The sequence below is a fragment of the Dasypus novemcinctus genome, chromosome 2 (assembly GCF_030445035.2).
Source record: "Dasypus novemcinctus isolate mDasNov1 chromosome 2, mDasNov1.1.hap2, whole genome shotgun sequence".
Lineage (NCBI taxonomy): Eukaryota > Metazoa > Chordata > Mammalia > Cingulata > Dasypodidae > Dasypus > Dasypus novemcinctus.
Genome location: NC_080674.1, coordinates 42,411,436 through 42,430,212, shown reverse-complemented (window position 1 = coordinate 42,430,212; position 18,777 = coordinate 42,411,436). Strand labels below are relative to the sequence as shown.

The 18,777-nt window shown below is 36.7% G+C and overlaps 1 protein-coding gene and 1 long non-coding RNA gene across 8 annotated transcripts in view; one reads left to right on the top strand and one right to left on the bottom strand.

The window, feature by feature from the left end:
* The window catches only part of FYB1 (FYN binding protein 1), a 171,986-nt gene extending 160,096 nt beyond the window's left edge, over positions 1–11,890 (top strand). For all 7 annotated transcript variants that reach the window (XM_058308203.2, XM_058308185.2, XM_012520798.4 and 4 more), the window contains 3 exons: positions 7,011–7,044; positions 9,134–9,165; positions 9,987–11,890. In XM_058308203.2, the coding sequence (XP_058164186.1) occupies positions 7,011–7,044; positions 9,134–9,165; positions 9,987–10,009 (89 nt within the window). In that variant the 3' untranslated portion in view covers positions 10,010–11,890. The remainder of the gene's footprint in view (positions 1–7,010; positions 7,045–9,133; positions 9,166–9,986) is intronic.
* Positions 1–18,777, bottom strand: part of LOC105744985 (uncharacterized) — an 86,645-nt gene that overhangs the window by 30,658 nt on the left and 37,210 nt on the right. The gene's annotated exons all lie outside the window — the stretch shown is intronic.

The following is an 18,777-nucleotide window of genomic DNA, read 5'->3' as shown; positions in this document are numbered from 1 at the left end:
GTCAGGAGTATGCCCGCTTCAAGGAGTAGTGTCTAAACACTTCTGCCCACTCCATGGTTCATGGTATAACCATCACCAAGGAAAACATCATACACATAAGGCCTGGTACAACACTTTAGTGGGCATTGGTCTCCCATGGCCTGCACACCCCTCCACATAGCAGACCCAGGGCTGTGATTTGCGCAAATTCACTTTGGTAAGAATGTGGGAGAAGACCTTAGTCTTTGTTGTTTTGTTTTATTTTGTGATGGACATGCTTCAGCAATACAAAGAAGTTCACAGTTCACCAAACAGGGAAGGATCACCCTGTAAGAAGAAGGACCTGCACCAAGTGTGAGCTCACTGCCCAGCCTCCGAAACAGGGAATGTTCTAGGCCCAGGGCTCTGATTAGGGCAAGCCTGGGGAGGGGTGGTAAGTCATGCAATGGCTCTTTCCCCAACAATGCCCTTTACTCTCAATCAATCCAGTCACTATACTCTTACACAAATACCATTTTTAAAAACTCAGAAAGTCTTTAGTCTAGCATGTGAAAACCTTTATGATCTAGCCCCACCCTCATTGACTGCTGTTTCCCCATTTGTAGTCAACACCCCAGAAAAACAAACTACTTATTTATAATTCCCTGAATAGATTGTGCTATTTTACCCTCCTGTACTATTTTATTTGACTTGGAATGCTCATAATTGTCCATTAATAGCCAAGTCATTTATCTGAAATTGGAAGCACCACCACTCCCTACTCTGACCAGCCACCCCATCACAGTTCATCTCTCTGCAACTTCATCAACCTATTCCTTTTGTCACTGTAATTGTTTTTATGTTTTTATTGTTTTGTTTAACAATCTATTACTCTTATTAGACTCTGAGTTTGGGAGTAGGTTCAGTGAAATGCCCTCAACGGTGTTTTCCCAGCACATTATACAGTGTCGACACTTTGGATGGAGCATGCAGAATTGAACTTGCCTATTTGGAAATGGAAGTTTGAGAACGAGATGGAAGTCTGGCATGTGTACACTCACAGAAAGAATTCTATTGAAAAGTTAGTTTAACTGGTTAGAAGACAGAAGTTCTCAGTCCAATGTGGTTAACTTGTTGTGTCATTGGGGAACTTCTAAGACTTTCAGTGTCTATTTCTGCATCTTCTGATTAGTACTAAAGACATTTGCAATCTAACATCATGGTGACTGTAGCTCTGTAACATTTTTCTTACCTTCCATTCTTTAAACCACAGAAAAGAAAATATCATATACTGAAACCTAAGGCAGGTGATGGTAGAAATAAAAGTCTAAAGTATTAACAACAATCTCTAACCATTGTGATATGGGGAATAAGCTACTTTCACAGACAATATCACCTTTGAACAGATCTCTCCCACTGATTTTGTGGAAATACAGTACTGTGTAGGCATAGGGATCTTAAATATGTAATTATGGCATATCCCCAAATATTTAGAATTTCTCATCGATATTTGTGCATACTCCACAAGTCAGTGTTTCATAAGCTCTGAGATTTGCCATCTCCTGTTACTGGAAAAAAATTTTCTACAGACTGGAATGAGGCAGGAGCTGAGTTATTTGTGTTCCAAATCCTCTCCGTTTCCTCAGGCATCAAAGAGAGACTTTAAGGTTGCTTTTAGATTTTCCTAAATCCAATTGATTATTTACTTGCTAAAGTAATTTATAAAAAGCTCAACAAAGAAAATTTCAGAAATTTAGAAATCTAACAATCACCCAGATTTAAACCTCCAGAAATAATTACAGAGGACGAGAAGAGAAGGAAGGAGAAAATTACTATAAAATTAGGAAAATAATTTATATTCAGGAGTATATACTGCATTTTTCTTTCTATTGTTTTATGAACATTTTCCCTTGAAATGGATATTATTACACTTGCTTAGGTAAGTTTATGTAATATAATTCTATTGTTTTTAAACTGCATGAGACGAAACTTAACTTTATTTCTGGTTTTGCTCACAAAAATGAAATAATGAGGAAAGTAATTCTTGTCGTTTTTGGTAAAAAAAAATTTGAGGGAAGAGAAGGTGGCTCAACCAATTGGGCTCCCGTCTACCATATGGGAGGTCCTGGGTTCACTTCCCAGGGCTTCCTTGTGAAGGCAAAGCTGGCCCGCACCCACAGAGAGCTGGCACAGCAAGATGATACAACAAAGGGAGACAAGCAGACACAGAGGAACACACAGTGAAAAGACCTAGAGAGCAGACAGCAGGCAAGCAGCAAGGGGGGGTGGGCATAAATAAATAAAATAAATCTTATTAAAAATTGAAAATATTAGGATAAAGATAATTTTTATTTTTTCCAAAGACTATATTTTTAATTTCCTTGGTGATTTTATGTTCATCATATCCTTCCGAAAGGTGACTCATTCATCTTGAGATCATCTGCACTTTAGCAAACATTTTGGAAAGAAATTAACCGGCACATATGGGGGGAGATAGTTGCTAACAGTCTTTACTAGCTCTATCCTATCACATATTCCAAAACATTTGTTTCAAGCCACTATGTTCTGCTGTATGAATGTGAGGTTTCCAAATAATAATTCCATATTATCTGTGAGAAGTCTAGTGTGCTGGCAACCACCGTGTTGTAGGGCTGACTAAATATGGCAGCTGTCCGCATAGTACAGAACCATGATGAGCTTTCTGTTTATTTCATTTATTTGTGTTTTTCCTGAACATTCTCTATGATGGATTTACATGGAATATGTGAGTAAAGAGAGCATTTTCCTACTGCAAAAAAATTATTTCTAGGAACTATACTGAACAAATTATGTAAAAATTCATGTCACTTGTTTTGACATTGTTGTGAATAACACTTTTAATAGAATGAGATTTTAGCGGAGATTTGCTTGTATTAGGCAAGCAAAACATGTACTGTATTAAAAGTCATTAACCCTGTAAAATTCTGTATAACTGTGGCTTATAGCTATTGAGCCCCAAATTACCACATCATTTCAGGGAATTAAAATAGAGCAGCACAGTAACATCCCACACTCCATCTCCTTGATACATCTTACTTAAAATAATATTCACATTCATTGATGTTTATGTAACACACACAATAAAAGAAAAGGCTGTTCCTTAGAACTCTTACAGGCAAGAATTGGGGGGTAAAATGTAACAAGGATTTGAGAATCTAACAGAATATATTTTTTATAATTAATTTTGAAAAGTTGATATAGTTAAGCTATATATCATGAATTATTAACTTTGATCATGTAAAGGACTGTTTTAGTCTTCATTCCTTATATTCCTTTATCCAGGGCACAAATTTTAGCATAATTGAATATAAAAAATAGATTACCTAAAAGCATAGGAAAATAGTAAACCTTTAGTTTCAAAAAATGGTGAGTATATTCTTGTTGTTTTGAACCTTATTTCTTATTAACCTTCTAAAAAGATTTTGTTTAAAATATGGAAATGTATGTGAAGGCAGAATACGTCCAGTCTCTGGCAACATTTTATAATTTCTTATACATTTCTCTAATTTTCTATCTTCTTATCTTAGTTCAGAGGTTTTGCAAAGCCCTAACAATTCGCAACGAGATTGATTTCATTGTTAAAGGCTTCATTTAATATATGTCGTTAGTTTAATTTCTTTATTAGAGTCGTGGATTTACAGAACAATCATGCATCAAATTTGGAATGCCCATACACTATCCTACCACCAATACCTTGCTTTGGTGTAGAACTTTGTTACAATTGATGCAATAGCACATTTTTATAATTGTACTAGGAATTAAATTTCATGGTTTAATGTAGGGTTCACTGTATGGTTGTTTTTTTAAATTCTGCTACCATATGTATTAGTTTGATAAAAGCCACCAAGGCAAAAATACCAGAAATAGGTTGTCTTTTATAAAGGGGATTTATTTCGGGTAAAAGCTTATAGTTCCAGGTCCTGATATGCTCAAATCAAGGCGCCATCAGCGATCCTTTCTCACCGAGGTCAGCTACTGTAGATCCTGGTCTCCTGCCACGTGGTGAGACAAGACCGTAGGTGTGCCAGTCTTTCTCTACATTCTCCTTGGGTTCATCTATGGGCAATCAAGCATCAATCCCTGGGCCTCGTCTCCTTGAGTCTCTCAGGGTTTCTCTGTCTTTCTGCAGCTGTGGGTGAACCTGGAATCCCCGTTCTCACATGGCAGGATAAAGATGGTGGAGGCTCACTTTTTTCTGTGTCTCTCCCTGTCTGCTCTCAGTTTGCATCAGACCCAGCAAGAGGGCAGAGACCCAACCTGGGTGACGCAGTCCAATCACATGCTTAGATCAAAGGACATGAGCTTTCTTATGATTCACAAGAGTTCGGTCACATTGTACATACAGTCTAACATTTTCCCTTTTAGTCCATATTTAACATAAACACGAATATACTTTGGCAACAATTACTATTGTATTATTTTATTTTTCAATTACTTTCAAAAGAAAATCCAAAATAAAAACAGGACTACCAAATTGATGGAGAAAAAAAAAGTCTGTGACTATAGCAGTTTGATATGGTTATGAATTCCAAAAATAGATATTGGATTATGTTTGGTCTGTACCTGGGTATGATTAAGTTATGATTAGGGTTTTGAATGGACCACATCATTAGGGCGCTGAGTCCCCACCCCTTGGTTTGTGGGGACTTACAGATAAAAGCAAAGGACAGAGTTGAGGGTTTTCAATGTTGGAGTTTGATGTTGAAGCCTTAAGCTGGAAGTAAGCTCACAGAGGAAAGAGAAGCCAGCCCCAGGAAGAGAGGAACCCTAAGCCCAGGAGGAAGCAAGCCCTGGGAAGAGAGGAACCCAGAGGGAAGCAAGACCCTGGAAGGGAGGATACCAGGAAATCTGAACTCTCGCAGATGTCGACAGCCATCTTGTTACAACACATGAAATAGACTTTGGCTGACTAATACAGTAACTATCACTGCCTGGAGAGAATTGTTCAAATTTAATTTTAGCCCCAAACATAGATACAGGTAAAGATGGATTTGAGTTTTTATGACCCTGGCACAAAATCCACAGTTTGTTCTAAAAATTTTTAACTTCAGAGATTTTCTCTTTCTAGAGACACATATAGAATTGAATTTATTAGAGATGAACTTATTCCCCTTTAAAAACTATGTTAAATTATAATTATACCTTAATTTAAAAAGAAAGTCTGTTAAAATGAAATGAATGAAAGGAACTGTGATATCAAAGACTACCCAGGGATGATGGATATTAAGTTTTTTTCATGTTCTTACCTTAATACTTTTTGCTTCCCTTGCTTTAATTGAAATAAAAAGGAAAGGGTAGCATAGTTCAATTACTCTTATTTTGAGCAAAGTATTACTTTTATTATGTGTTTATCATTTTTGCATATACTTCATTACTTCCTTTTGAAAAAAATTCAAATATAACTAATTATTTCTTTTCCAAATATGATGCTTTTAACCAGTTTTCATTAAAAAGTGGTGAACTTCTGGATAAAATATTTTGGTGGAGATTTTTGTGCCCTGGAATATTTAGGGAAAGCTCTTTATTTTAAAACTTTAATTAATTAATTTATTTATTTATTTATGTATCCTCCCTCCATCCATTGTCTGCTCTCTATGTCCATTCACTGTGTTCTTCTGTGTCTGCTTGTATGCTCATTAGGTGACTCTGGAACCGATCCTGGGAACTTCCAGAGCAGGAGAGAGGCGATCATTCTCTTGTGCCACTTCAACTCCTTTGTCTACTGCATCTCATTATCTCTCCTTAGTGTCTCTTTTTGTTTCATCATCTTGCTGCGCCAGCTCTCTGCATGGGCTGGCACTCCTGCATGGGGCAGCACTTCTGTGCAGGCCAGCACTCTATGTGGGCCAGCACTCTACATGGGCCAGCTTGCCTTCACCAGGAGGCCCTGGGTAATGAACCCTGCACCTCCTATATGGTTGACAGGAGCCCAATTGCTTGAACCACATCTGCTTCCCAGAAAGTTCTTTAAAAAAAAAAAAAAATCTACAATTGAATCTACAATTCAAATTGTATGATCCTTACTTTAAAAAAAAAAAACAACTATCTGGCATCAATTTGTTTAATTAAGTTTATTATCCCTTGTACTAATCTTTCCTTTTGGGCTTCCTGTTTATATATAATTTTTAATACATTTACTCTAATTTAGAACCAAAACTAGATCTAGAGTGGCCCTAGGTATATTCAGTGAGAGAAATTACTTAAAAACTATTTTGACAAGGCAATAAATGATTATAACCTCAAGCATACAACAGATTTTTAGGATCTAGCATAAAACTAACAATTTCAAAGTTTGGTAAGAATAATCAGTTGTCAGTGGACATATTCTCCAGAAAAATTGTCTAAAATTTTCTTAGTACTATTTTGCACAAGGTGGGGGGAAAAAAAGATGCTCAACATAAATACTGGCTTCTTTGCATAACCAGAGAATTGCTAGAATCCCTGGTTTGTGTTTTTTTAGTAATGCTTTTTATTCCCTGAACAACAGAAATTCAAATATTGTTTATGCATGCCTCCCACATAGTCATTAGCACTCTGGCATCGGAAAGGGGACTTGAACACAACTCTGAGTCTGCTCAATATAGTGAAATTTCAAAGGGTAAGCCTTAGATTTAGTAGTATTTTAAATGCCTATAAACTACCTTTTCAATAAGAGAAACTACACTCACTAAATTCTTCTTAAAATTGGCCCATTTGGGTAATACCTTGAAGAAATATATTAAAATTTGAAAGCACCCTGTTTTGTGACCTGCAGTAGCTTAGAGAAGAAAATTAAGATTTTCTTTTCTCAAGGAGGGAAAAGAAGAAAGATTGCAAATGAAAATAAAAGGAAATATGTGGAAGAGTGATCAAAGTTAAGAAGAATCAGAGAAGGAGAGAAAAATGGATACAAATAAGAAAAATGGGTGATATTCAAAGTTAGATTTCCTATCTTTGTATTTCAATTTCATCAAAAGAATATTAAAGAATTTTCAATCCCATTTTATTAATAAAATTTCCTTTTTCCTTCACAGATGGTTATGTACTTCGGAATTATTTGGCCGACAAGTAAGCCCATTTTCTTCCTACTCTTCATTAAGAAAGATTCTTCATATAGTTTAAGTAATATAACTTAACTGGGCTATCATAAACAAGTTTTAAAACAATGTTATGTTAATGTCAGTATGGTATAATAGTATATCCACAATATGGTTTAGGTTTTCATAATGTGCCACTCTTAAATACATATGAAGCCTTTAGACTGTTGATAGTTTTATATATTCATTGGGCTCTCCACTCAGCAAACTCTATAGACAGACAGGTCAAATGACTATATGATTAACTTTCATTAATACTTTGCATTTCATTTGCTGATTAATGCAATTTGGTTAAATTGAATTAATGAGGGATCAAGCCATGTCTACACAGCAGGTGCTTATCTCTTCTGTTAGCAGTTTATAGTTTGGCCCCTAACTAAGGACTGTTCTCCGCTCACACTAGGCATAGTCAAGTATTATGCTGTCTTTTTGATAGGAGGTAAGAAAGATGATAATAGCCAATTATTCATCTATTCTTATGAATGAGACATTCTGTTTGTCACAGATGAGACAGTCACAGTCTGGAGGTCTCCCTCAATGTTAGACGATTCTTTTCCAGGTAAACTAGTGCCAGAAATAAGCTCCATTGTCAGATTAGGATACATGCCAATACAACGATTGACAGAATTCAGCAATATGAAAGCTTCAAGCAGTATTCACAAACCGTGTATCCATAGACAGCCTTACACTCATCAGGAAAAGCAGATCAATGTTGTTAAGTGCTCTGTCAGCAAACTGGTAGAGAATCAAAAAATCATCATCGTCACAGTACCTTTGGTTCCCTAAAAACATTAATCTTGGTGGCAGGCATGGGAATAGGTTTTGTTCTATGAAAGATACATATTTCAAGTAAAGCATGTGTGGCAAATAGTAGGGCATCTATATTACTGATTATTACTGGATGATTAAGAGCCAATTTAGAAAGCCTACTCTCTAAGTAATTGTCTCACCATCTATTGAAGAGAATACTTAAAGTGTTTAGAATGAATGATGGGAAAATCTGTGCCCTTCACATTTGTATCAGATTTCCATTAGCCAAAGCCACCCTCTATGTCAGAAAAAGCATCAATACAGAAGACACAGGGAACTCAGAGCATCTGGCATAGTTGGCATCGATTTGAAAGGCCTGCTTCTGGTTCCAGGATAAAAGCACATAGATGGTACAGGAATCAAAAGTGTGTCTGATCTGAGTGACAAAGCCACTTTATGTTTCTGAGCTTTGATATACTTCCTATCCCATTGCATGCATATCACTCTCTCCCCTGTTAGATTATAAGCTGCTTGAAATCAAAACCTGTGTTTTACCCATATCAATATCTCCTATACATAGGAGGAACTCAGGATGTTTGTTGAATAGAGTATGTTACAGAGATGCAGGACCAGGCAAAACCTAAAATGTGTGAAAGTAGCCAACACTACTCTCAAGAATGCTGCCTGTAAGCATAAACAATATTTTCAGAGTTATATAACATAAGAATCACCATAATAGCCATATCATGGCTACTAATCATGTAATTAATATTTATACATTTTACAATGAATATTTCTAAAATATTAATTAGAAACGTGAAAATGATGCAGGCTTTTCCTGCACCAAATATTATTGGATTTTTTTTCATTACTTGAAGTTCAAGTGAAAGTAAAAAGCTATTACTAAAGGATTTAAAGAATTTATCATAGCTTTGTATGAAGATCTGTAATGGAATATTGTGCCATAATAAGCATTTGGTTAGCTCAGTTCAACAAGTGCTTCTTACCTGGTAGATTTCCCCATGTGCTGGCCCATGCTAGTGTCTAAAGACACTGCTTATGCTCTTGATGTATGTTTCATTTGTTCTACGTATTGATTACGGGTTTTTTAAAGGATTAGATTGAGCCCATGAAAGAAGAGATACAGATAAATATAAAATTTATTTTGCTTCTACATGCATAGCATGTAACTACTCACCCTTAAATGCCTTAATTGTGTAATATAAAATAATATTATCATTCTTTTCTTCTACTTATTACTTTAATCATAAGATATTCTCTTTACAATAAATCATTTTCTACATTTACAGCGATGGAGAGATCTATGATGATATTGCTGATGGTGAGTCTCACATGGCACCCACCACACAGAACAGTAACAATTTTTAATAACAAATATGAAAAATGGCCTTCCTAGTTGATCAGTATTTGAATCACTCAAAAATGTTAGGAAAGTGAAATACCCTGGTTATAATGGAAAGAAAAAAAACATTTTCACACAAGACTGGAAATCAAGAAAGAACCTCTTAATTTATTTCATTTGAAAACAGATATATAAAAAATAGTTGGTGAATTTTTCATTGGACCATGAATCTTAAGAATTTTTCTTTTAGGCACATAAATATATATGCTTAGCTAATAAATATGTACTTATTTTGTAATCTATAGTACTGACAAGTATTATTATCTAAGTATCCTATAGAATATTTCTAAATTATGATCTAAAAATCTCAACTGAAATGAAGCATAGTGTTAATTATGTTGCTTTTTACTCTCCTTTTACACTTATGATGATAATTAATATTCTTAATGTTATTCTTGCTAATAATTAATATTTTCAACATCATTCAGAAGGTTCTACCCAAAAGTACATTTAATTAAATGCCAAACAAAACAAAATAGTCCTGGGTCTCATTTTGATAGAGAATAAATCAGTCTGAACTGTTTGCACTTTACACTGAATTATACACTGAATTATACACTGAACAATGAGAGTTAAATATATTGCCTTCCATTTAACTAGTTTGTCACAAAGTGAGCCAGTTCTGCTTGTTTTACCATGACACCAAGAGTATGTAATCTCTCACATTTCCAGCCTTGGAACACTTAAAAACTATATGTTTTATATAACTATATTTAAATGAGTATTTTATTTTCTTTCAGGTTGTATCTATGACAATGACTAGCACTCAGTGTTGGTCCTTCTGTGTCATCAGATGAAGTCTGGGTTTTAATTCACATATTATTGAGTATCACAGAAAACGAATGCACAAAACTACTTACCATTTGTTGTGAAATTATGATTATCTTTATAAGGTTTTGAACTTTTGGAAATAGAAAATGATCTCTCTGCTTAATCAACATCTCAGAAGATTGCATTAATGAGATGTAAGAATTATTAAACCCCATTTCTGCCTCAGCTACATTTATGAAGGCACTTCTTTTGGACCATCAACAGACAACTCTTCCTCCCCATCCCCCAAAAAGGAAATAATTTGGGAAGAAATAACTGTCCTATCTACAGAAATACAAGGAAGAAAAATAAAGAAATATAAGGCAGGAGATTTTAAAGTATTCTACAGAAAGGAAAACTATTGTTTGCACCTCTAAACATCGTAATCTTGGGTATTCTGTATGATCCAAATTATTAATCTTTAAAAGGTAAAACTATTTCATCTGCTGGTGGATTAAATGTTTTCCATAATTATGGTAATATTAGACCTTTTGTATAGAGTTTGTCCCTTTTTGTTAATTAAGAAAATATGTTAATTATTTGATAAGAATGTATGTATTTACTCTGCACATCTAAGAATAAAACTGTAGAAGAATCTAAAAAAGTTTTCTTTTAGCAGATTTGTATGCTAATAGTTTGATTCTGTACTCTGTTTAAAGTACTTTTGTAACTAAAGAAGATATGAAGAAGACTACATAAAAATTTTGAGGAATGGAACACTGGACCTTGAATTGAATTATCTTTTATGGCACCTCTTTACAACGAAGATTCTTTTTAAGGTTTATTTTCTCCCATTACCTGTACAGAACTTTTTTGGCCACTTTACCGGAAAGTACACATTAAATTCATTCCTAAAGCAAACCAAAAACAAAATGTGAAGCATATGACTTTCAAATAGTAAGAACACTAAACACTGTGATACAAAATTCAAAACCTAATAACCAGGAAAATATCATATTAGGTAATTTTTTCACAATGTCCAAAATATGAAATGAACAAACCCTAATGCAGGCTATGTTACTAATGAGCCATGTTATGATATTGGATAAATTATCCTTTGAATTTCCTAATCTGTAAATTATGAAGTTAGATTAAGTCAGTTTTTCCTAATTTTTTTTCACTACAAATGACCTCAAACTTTTATAATCCTCCTCCCACCCCAGCCCATGTTTCAGAGTCTTGTCTATTTTTTTTAATGTGTTGGTTAAATGATGATTAATGTATTATTCACAATTTAATATTTCAAAGGCCCTTTTGAGTTTCTAAAATGTTGGCCCACTGAATTGAAAAAAATTCCAAATTGTAAAAGAATTCAAAGCTTTCATATGGATAAAGTGGGATTTTCACGAAGTGCTTTGAAATTTGAAAACAGCTCATCAACCTCCATTGCTTAATTTATAGATTTTGGGGATCTGTGTTGATATCTACTCTTTGGCAGGGTAAACCATATATGTCTATATGATTAATTTCTTGTAATCTAGATAAAATTACATGATTTGGAAGTTTATTATGTTTGTTAAAATTGTTAGCAAATATACACACTGCACTGCCAGTATATTTCCAGTATTTTTTTTTCTGTTTGAAACAAACACAGATTCAATACCATGTCAATTTTTAAAATTCCTAATTAGAGCAAGAGAAAATTTTTGAGTTTGGTTTTATACATCAAGAAACAAACACACATATATCCATGAAAGAGTTATTTAATAGATAATCATCTTAATATATGCTTGAAATATTAATTTTAATTTCCTAAATATTATTTCTGTTATAGCTTTAAGTATGGAATTTTGTCATGTGAGAAGACCTACAAATAAATAATACCTTCAGCAGATGACCCTGTCTCCTACTTCATCAAAAAATTGAAGCCATCAGCCTTTCCCTTAGTTTGAGCCCACATACAAAAGAGTCTTCCTCTTGCCCATCCTTATGTCTCTTTGCTTCAGTCTCCGAGAACAGAGTACCTTTCCTGTTCAAAGCGAAACTTATCAGTAGTGCACCCAACTCTGCAGCCTCCAATTCTGTGGTAGAAAATGAGATGATCAAGTACAGTTTCCTTCAGTTTCCTACAACCTTCAATCTTAACCCATGTCCAGACACTACCAGAGAGTAAGTTGGCACTCCTCAATTAAAGTCCTTGACCCTGCTTTTTCCTGCCTCTTCTGGAGTCTTCCAATACATTCATCTCCCTTCCCCTCCCCTGTCTTCCCCTCTCTGTCTCTCTTTCCCCATCTCTCTTTCCCTTCCTCCCCTTCCTTTACCTTTAACTTCTGCCTTGTTCAGGTTCCTTCCTTTAGACTTACAAATACGCTCAAGACTTTCCTATCAAAAAAAAAAAAAAAAGTTAAAACCTTGCCTTGAACCCAAATACCTCTTCAGCTACAGCCCATGTCTATCTTTCTTTCTCATTCAATTGTCTTTAAACACTAGGGTACATCTGGTGGCCAAAAGAGTAGGCCGTGGAGACCTCCAACTATGGGGAACTAAATTAACCAAAGATCTTAGCTACCAGCAGAGTTCTAAAACCCGTAACCATGTATGTGACAAGGCCAAGACTCTCACAGGCTGCTACCAGCCAGTTATTGAGCATGGCCAGGGTGCTCATGCAGATCAGTTCTTAAAAGATAGAAAACCCATCAGATGCCAACTTTCATTTGAGAACTCCCTGACAGCCTTGCTGAATCATCCTTAATGCTGCACAGACCCTTACCCTGGGATCCTTCCACCCAACCAACCCTCCCCCTCTTCAGTGGAGTAGACATGCATGGTCTTCTCTGATGCTCTCCCCATTTCCTCTTATACATGTATGTTCACAAATAAGATCTAATTTTCAGAGGATTCGAACTGAGCACACTATAGAAGGAGAGCTTGTAAAAATATGTCTACTTCCTTAGATCAGTTGAATCAGAATCTCTGGGAAAGGCTCTTTAGAATTGATTTTTTATTTTTATTTTTAATTTTTTTAGTGATCTATCATATTCCCTTTATTTTTCTAATCGTATTTTTTTGAAGATACAAAGATCACAAAAATGTTACATTAAAAAATATGAGATTCCCATATACCCCACACCCCACCCTTCCATTCCTCCCTTATCAACAACCCCTTTCATCATTGTAGCACATTCATTGCATTTGGTGAATACATTTTGGAGCACTGCTGCACCACATGGATGATAGTTTGTATTGTAGTTTACATTCTACATTTAGTGGGTTGTGGCAGTATATATAATATCCAGCATCTGTCCCTACAATATCATTTAGGACAAATCCAAGTCCCAAAAATGCCCCCACATCACCTTTCTTCTTCTTTCTGCCTGCCCTCAGCAACTACCGTGGCCAATTTCTCCACATCAATGCTACAATTTCTTCCATTATTAGAGATAATAGTTCTATAGTAGGATACCAGTAAATCCATTCTAATCCGTATTTTATTCTTCCATCCGGTGGACCCTGGAATGGTGATGTCCACTCCACCTCTATATTGAGAGGGGGCTTAGATCCCACATGGTTGATGGCTGTGGTTCTTCTGCTTGCAGTTGTAGGCACTCTCAGTTCTCTGGTATGGTGGCTGACCATCTTCACTTCCCTGTTAGCTGACTTGGGTAAGTCCAATGAACTGGAAAGTAGGAGTTGCAACTCTGCTGAGTCTCAGGGCCCAGCTGGCACATGGCCAGTCCAGAGAGTCAAGGCTCCTGAGTATACACCAACCCCAGCACCAGCCACAGGTTTGGTAAAAGTGACAGAAGAGGCACATGTAGAAAGGTCACATCTGAGTCCAACTCCATCACACTCAGGAACACAAATTCCAAAGTAGGGGCCACTGAGAAGGCACTGAACTCCAGAGCCATCTGCCATGACTGCAGAGCCTTTGTGTCTCTGTAGCCCTCAGGAGCACCAGTACCTATGGTTGTATCTACTTTGGATGTCTCTGGGATCCTGCTGGGGTGTGTGTAAGTGTGACCCCTCTGATGACCTCCTGACTCTTTTTTGAAGATTCTTAGCCATATAAATTCATTTGTCTTTACCATTTCCCCCTTTTATTCAAGGTCTTTTTCTAACTGCATCACCAGTTAGTGATTGGTAGTAATCCCTCGGCACCAGGGAGGCTCATCCCCTGGAGTCATGTCTCATGCTGGGGGAAATGTAATGCATTTACATGCTGAGTTTGGCTTAGAGAGTGGCCATGTTTGAGCAATATGGAGGTTCTCAAGAGGTCACTTTTAGGCACCCTGTAACTAAGTGTGAATGTGATGCTAGACAGGTTTTAGAGTCCTGGATGCCTATTCACCCTTTGTCACATTCTCAAGTTTTATTCACTCTAACTTATTACAATTTGGTCTCTGCTACAAATACTCTAAGATTATCTCTATGTGGATATCCCACAAGAAACTCTAACTCATGAGACTCAGAATTAAACTTATCCTCTTTCCACCTTAAACAAATTATTCCTCCTGTAGATTCTATCTCAGTGATATCTCTATCTATTCACCCAAGCCAGAAAGTCAGGAGTTGCTCTGCTTTTGCTCCTTCACTCCCTGAGTCCAGTGAAACATCGCTACATGAAGTTTCCAGAAAGCAAGAACTCTCTTATTTGTGATTTTATTCCTATACTTTTCTTGGTATTTCACATCTAGAAACCCTTCATTATGTATTTGCTAATGAAAGAATAAATGAATGATGAGTCTTCAAGGAGTGTATTAATCCTATGTGCTGCCACTGTAATTTTTCCTTAATTACTGTTTCAAATGCCATAAGAGTTTAAGTAAATGGATGGCTGAAAATTTCCTATTGTTCTTATCAATGTGGGTCATGGATGACCTTAAAAAATATTCCCTGGAGGAAGCAAGACAAAACTTATTGCAGTGGTGTCACTAGTTGGGTTCTCTGAAAATGGAGGCTGAGATAGTTTGAGTGAAATATGTCTATTAAGGATCAACATCAGTATAAGAAAGGGAAGAAAGCAGGATTGAACAAAGAAAGAAGTTGAACTGCAGTGTAGGTCTGACAAAGCTTCTGTCAACCAGATGGGACCTCTGGAGTACATGTTGCCCTTCAGAGTTATGCCCCTTCAGGCCAAAATGCCTGGGCCTTTTTACTCCCAATTTGATCTCCATATGTGGGCCATGCTGGAAAGGGCGTGACCTCATGCAAGATGACTCTGCAGTTGAGGCAAACCCTGAAGGAGCAGATAGCTCCTTCACCCCTCTCAGACCACACCCCTCTCAGCTGGGCAGCATGCCCTGCCTTGGTAGAAGTCTAGATCGCTCATGTCTACAAATGGATTGAGAAGTGAATGGGAGGTTAGGCAATTGAAACAGACAATATGGATACCTCTTCCCAGAAATTTCCAAAATATAAGGAACATGATATAAGTGATAGCGACATAGGAAAATAAAGTGAAAAAAGGTCTCCTGTATTTTGTTTGGGGGAATTTTTTTGTTTGCTTGTTTGTTTTCTAAGACATAAGACAAGCTTTTTCAAAAGTTAATGGGAAGGATCCAGCAGAGAGTGAAAGATAAAAAATACATAATAGAGATAAGTGATATTCAAGGATCTAAATTTCATGAGAAGTTGGAGGTATGGACAGAAATAGACTGTAAATTACAACTTTTTTTTCCAAACAAGTAGTTCCTTATTACATCTATGAAATGTTTAGCATTGTTCTAGGCACATCATAAGGGCTCAAATATTATAATCAAATATCATGATTATTATTGTCATGACTATTATTTTTACTATTATGCTGATGCTGCCTTACTGTGACAGTTTGAAGTTCTTTTATGAGTCCCCAGTGAAGAGAAAGATTATGTTATTTTAACTATTCCATTCTTCTGTGTGTGCACCCCTTTTGACTGAACTGTCAGTGAGACCTGACTCAGGTTGAATCTCTGCCCTCTTACTGAAGCTGATATAAATGGAGACACGGAGAGAAAGAAAACTGCCATATTTGATCCAACCATGTGAGAGAAAGTAGTCCAGGTCCACCCACAGCTGAGCTCAAGGAGAAAAGCCCTGAGAGATGGGGCTGATCAAGGCCCAGAGAGAGATGGCTGATCTGCCACAGCTCAATTCAAGGAGAGAGTAGAGAGGATCAGCAGACCCACCATCTTGCCTGATCACCACATGGCAGGATGCTAGGATCACCAATAGCTAACTTCTGTGAGAAAACATCTCTGATGGTGCTTAATTTGGACATTTCATGGCCTCATAACTTGTAAGCTTTTACCCTAAAAAAATCCCATTATAAAAGCCAACCCACTTCTTTGCATTAGCAACCCTTTGGCAAACTAAGACAGAAATTGATACCAGGAGAGTGGGTGCCGACGCTTGCAAATAACAAAAGTTTTGGAATGGGGGAAAAGGTATAGTAGCACAGTGACAGAGCACTTGCTTCCCATGTAATGTATGAGGTCCTGGGTTCCAATCCCCAGGATCTCCTTTTTAAAAATGTTGGTATGTTATAAATGGATAAGGGGTATTTTTTGGAGAAATTTTGAGATGCTTTATATAAGAGGCCTAGATTGCTTTGAAGAGACTGTTGGTAAAAGATATGGATACTAAAGATAGTTCTAATAAGGCCTTAGACAGAAATGATGGCTAGAAAGAAAGTGACCCTCACTTTAGAGTGACAGAGAACTTGACAAAATTGACATCTGATGTTATACGGAAGAAAGAATTTGAAAATTATGAGCTTGGACATTTAGCTGAGGAGATTTACAAATTAAATGTGGAAAATGTGGCTTATCATCTTCCTTCAGTTTATAGCAAAATGCAAGAGGAAAGAGTTAAACTGGGAACTGAATTGCAGGACATAAGGAAACCAGAAATTGATATTTTGGGAAATTCCAAGCTTCCAGAAAATAAGTCTCCAAAGGATATGCCCCATGTGAAGACCTGACTGAACCTGGAAACAGGCAGCTACTTCCTTGCAAGTCAGGAGTGGAAATGCAGTTATCCAGAAAGGACTCATAGAAAGTCTTACTGCCTGATGGCTTGGACCCTTGTTTCCTGCATGCTAAACCAACAAGCTTTTTGTCATATCTCTATGAATAAAACCACTGTCAGCCTGAACAGGGACAGGGAGGGGAGATATTGAAGGAAAAACAGTGTCAGGAGGAAAACCACGGAAGGTGAGGGCTGGACTTGAGACATCTTCTCAGGTGAGGAAAAGGACCACACCCTTATATGCAGGAAGAGTGAGTTTGCCCTAGCACTTGAAGAAAGTAGATCTTCCAGCTTGTTGTTCAGGAGAGAGAGGATGGAGTACATTCACCGAAGATTAAATAGAGTTAGATCACCATCCCTCTGTTCTGAGGATGTTGGGCCTGTGATCCAGAGATAAAGGAGAATGTTGGTTGACACCACCCCCACTGTACTAAGGGTGTTGAGATTGTCCCCCATAGATTGGGGAAAGTGTGGCTGTCACCCCAGTGTTCTCAGTCTGGAGCTCAGTAAGCTCTCAGATGCTTTATGAGGATGGAACAAAGAAGATGGCTATTGGGCAAGTCCATTGAAGGGTTGGCTCCCCATGAGGACCCAAGAAGAAGAAACCATTTTCTATAGATGAATCTCAGACTTAAGATTTAGAAATCTAATATAGTATGCTCTACAGGTTTTTGGAACTGTTTGGGGCCCATACATTTGTTTCCTTCCAATTTCTCCTTATGGTAATGCAAATGTTTAACCTAGATCCCACCTTTGTATATTGGAAACAGATAACTTGTTTTCTAGGCTTCACAAGTCTACAGCCAGAGGGCAATGTAGTCTCAAGATAAACTGTATGCCCATAACTGATTTTTATGAGATTTTGTACTTAGCATTGCTACTGAAATGATTTAAGGTTTTTGAAATATTGTGATATAATGAATGTATTTTGTGAATGGAAAGAACATGTCTTTTTAAGATTCAGAGGGTGGAGTGTAACAGTTTGAAGTTCTTTAATGAATCCCCAAAAGAGAGAAAGACTATGTTTTTTAACTAATCTATTCCTATGTGTGTGAGACCCTTTTGACTGGACTATGTCAGTAAGGCATAACTCAGGTTGAGTCTCTGGCCTTTTACTGGAGTTGATATAAGCAAAGACACAGAGAAACAGACAAACAGAGAGATAGGAAACTGTAGTATTTGATCCAGCCACTTGAGAGAAAGGACTCCAGGTTCTCTCACAGCTGAGTTCAAGGAGAAAAGCTCAGGAAAGGCTCAAGGAGCTGAGGCCCAGGGATAGATGACTGATTGGCCACAGCTGAGTTCAAGGATAAACTAGAGAGAGACAAGAAGACCCACCATTTTGCCTGATTGACATGTGGCAGGATGCTAGGCTCACCAGTAGCTGACTTTGGTAAAAAAAAAAAAAAAAAAGCATCGCTGATGGTATCTAACTAAGACACATACTTGAGGGTTTATTTTAGTGACTGTATACATTATTTCTTCTGTTCTCCTTGCAGACAAGACTGTACTCAGTGGTGGAAAGATAATTTCCCAATACAAAAATCAGAGTACTACTAAGGAAAGAGAACTGGAACTCATAAGTAAGGCAGGGAAGGTATATAAAAAAATGACCAAGGTTTATTTTGTTTACATGTCCTGGTAGATTGAATTTTGTATGCCAACAAGACATGTTCTTAATCTTAATCCTCATTCCTGTGGGTGTGAACTCATTATAAATAGGACCTTTAAAAAAAAGATTTATTTTATTTATTTCTTCACCACCCCCTTGTTGTT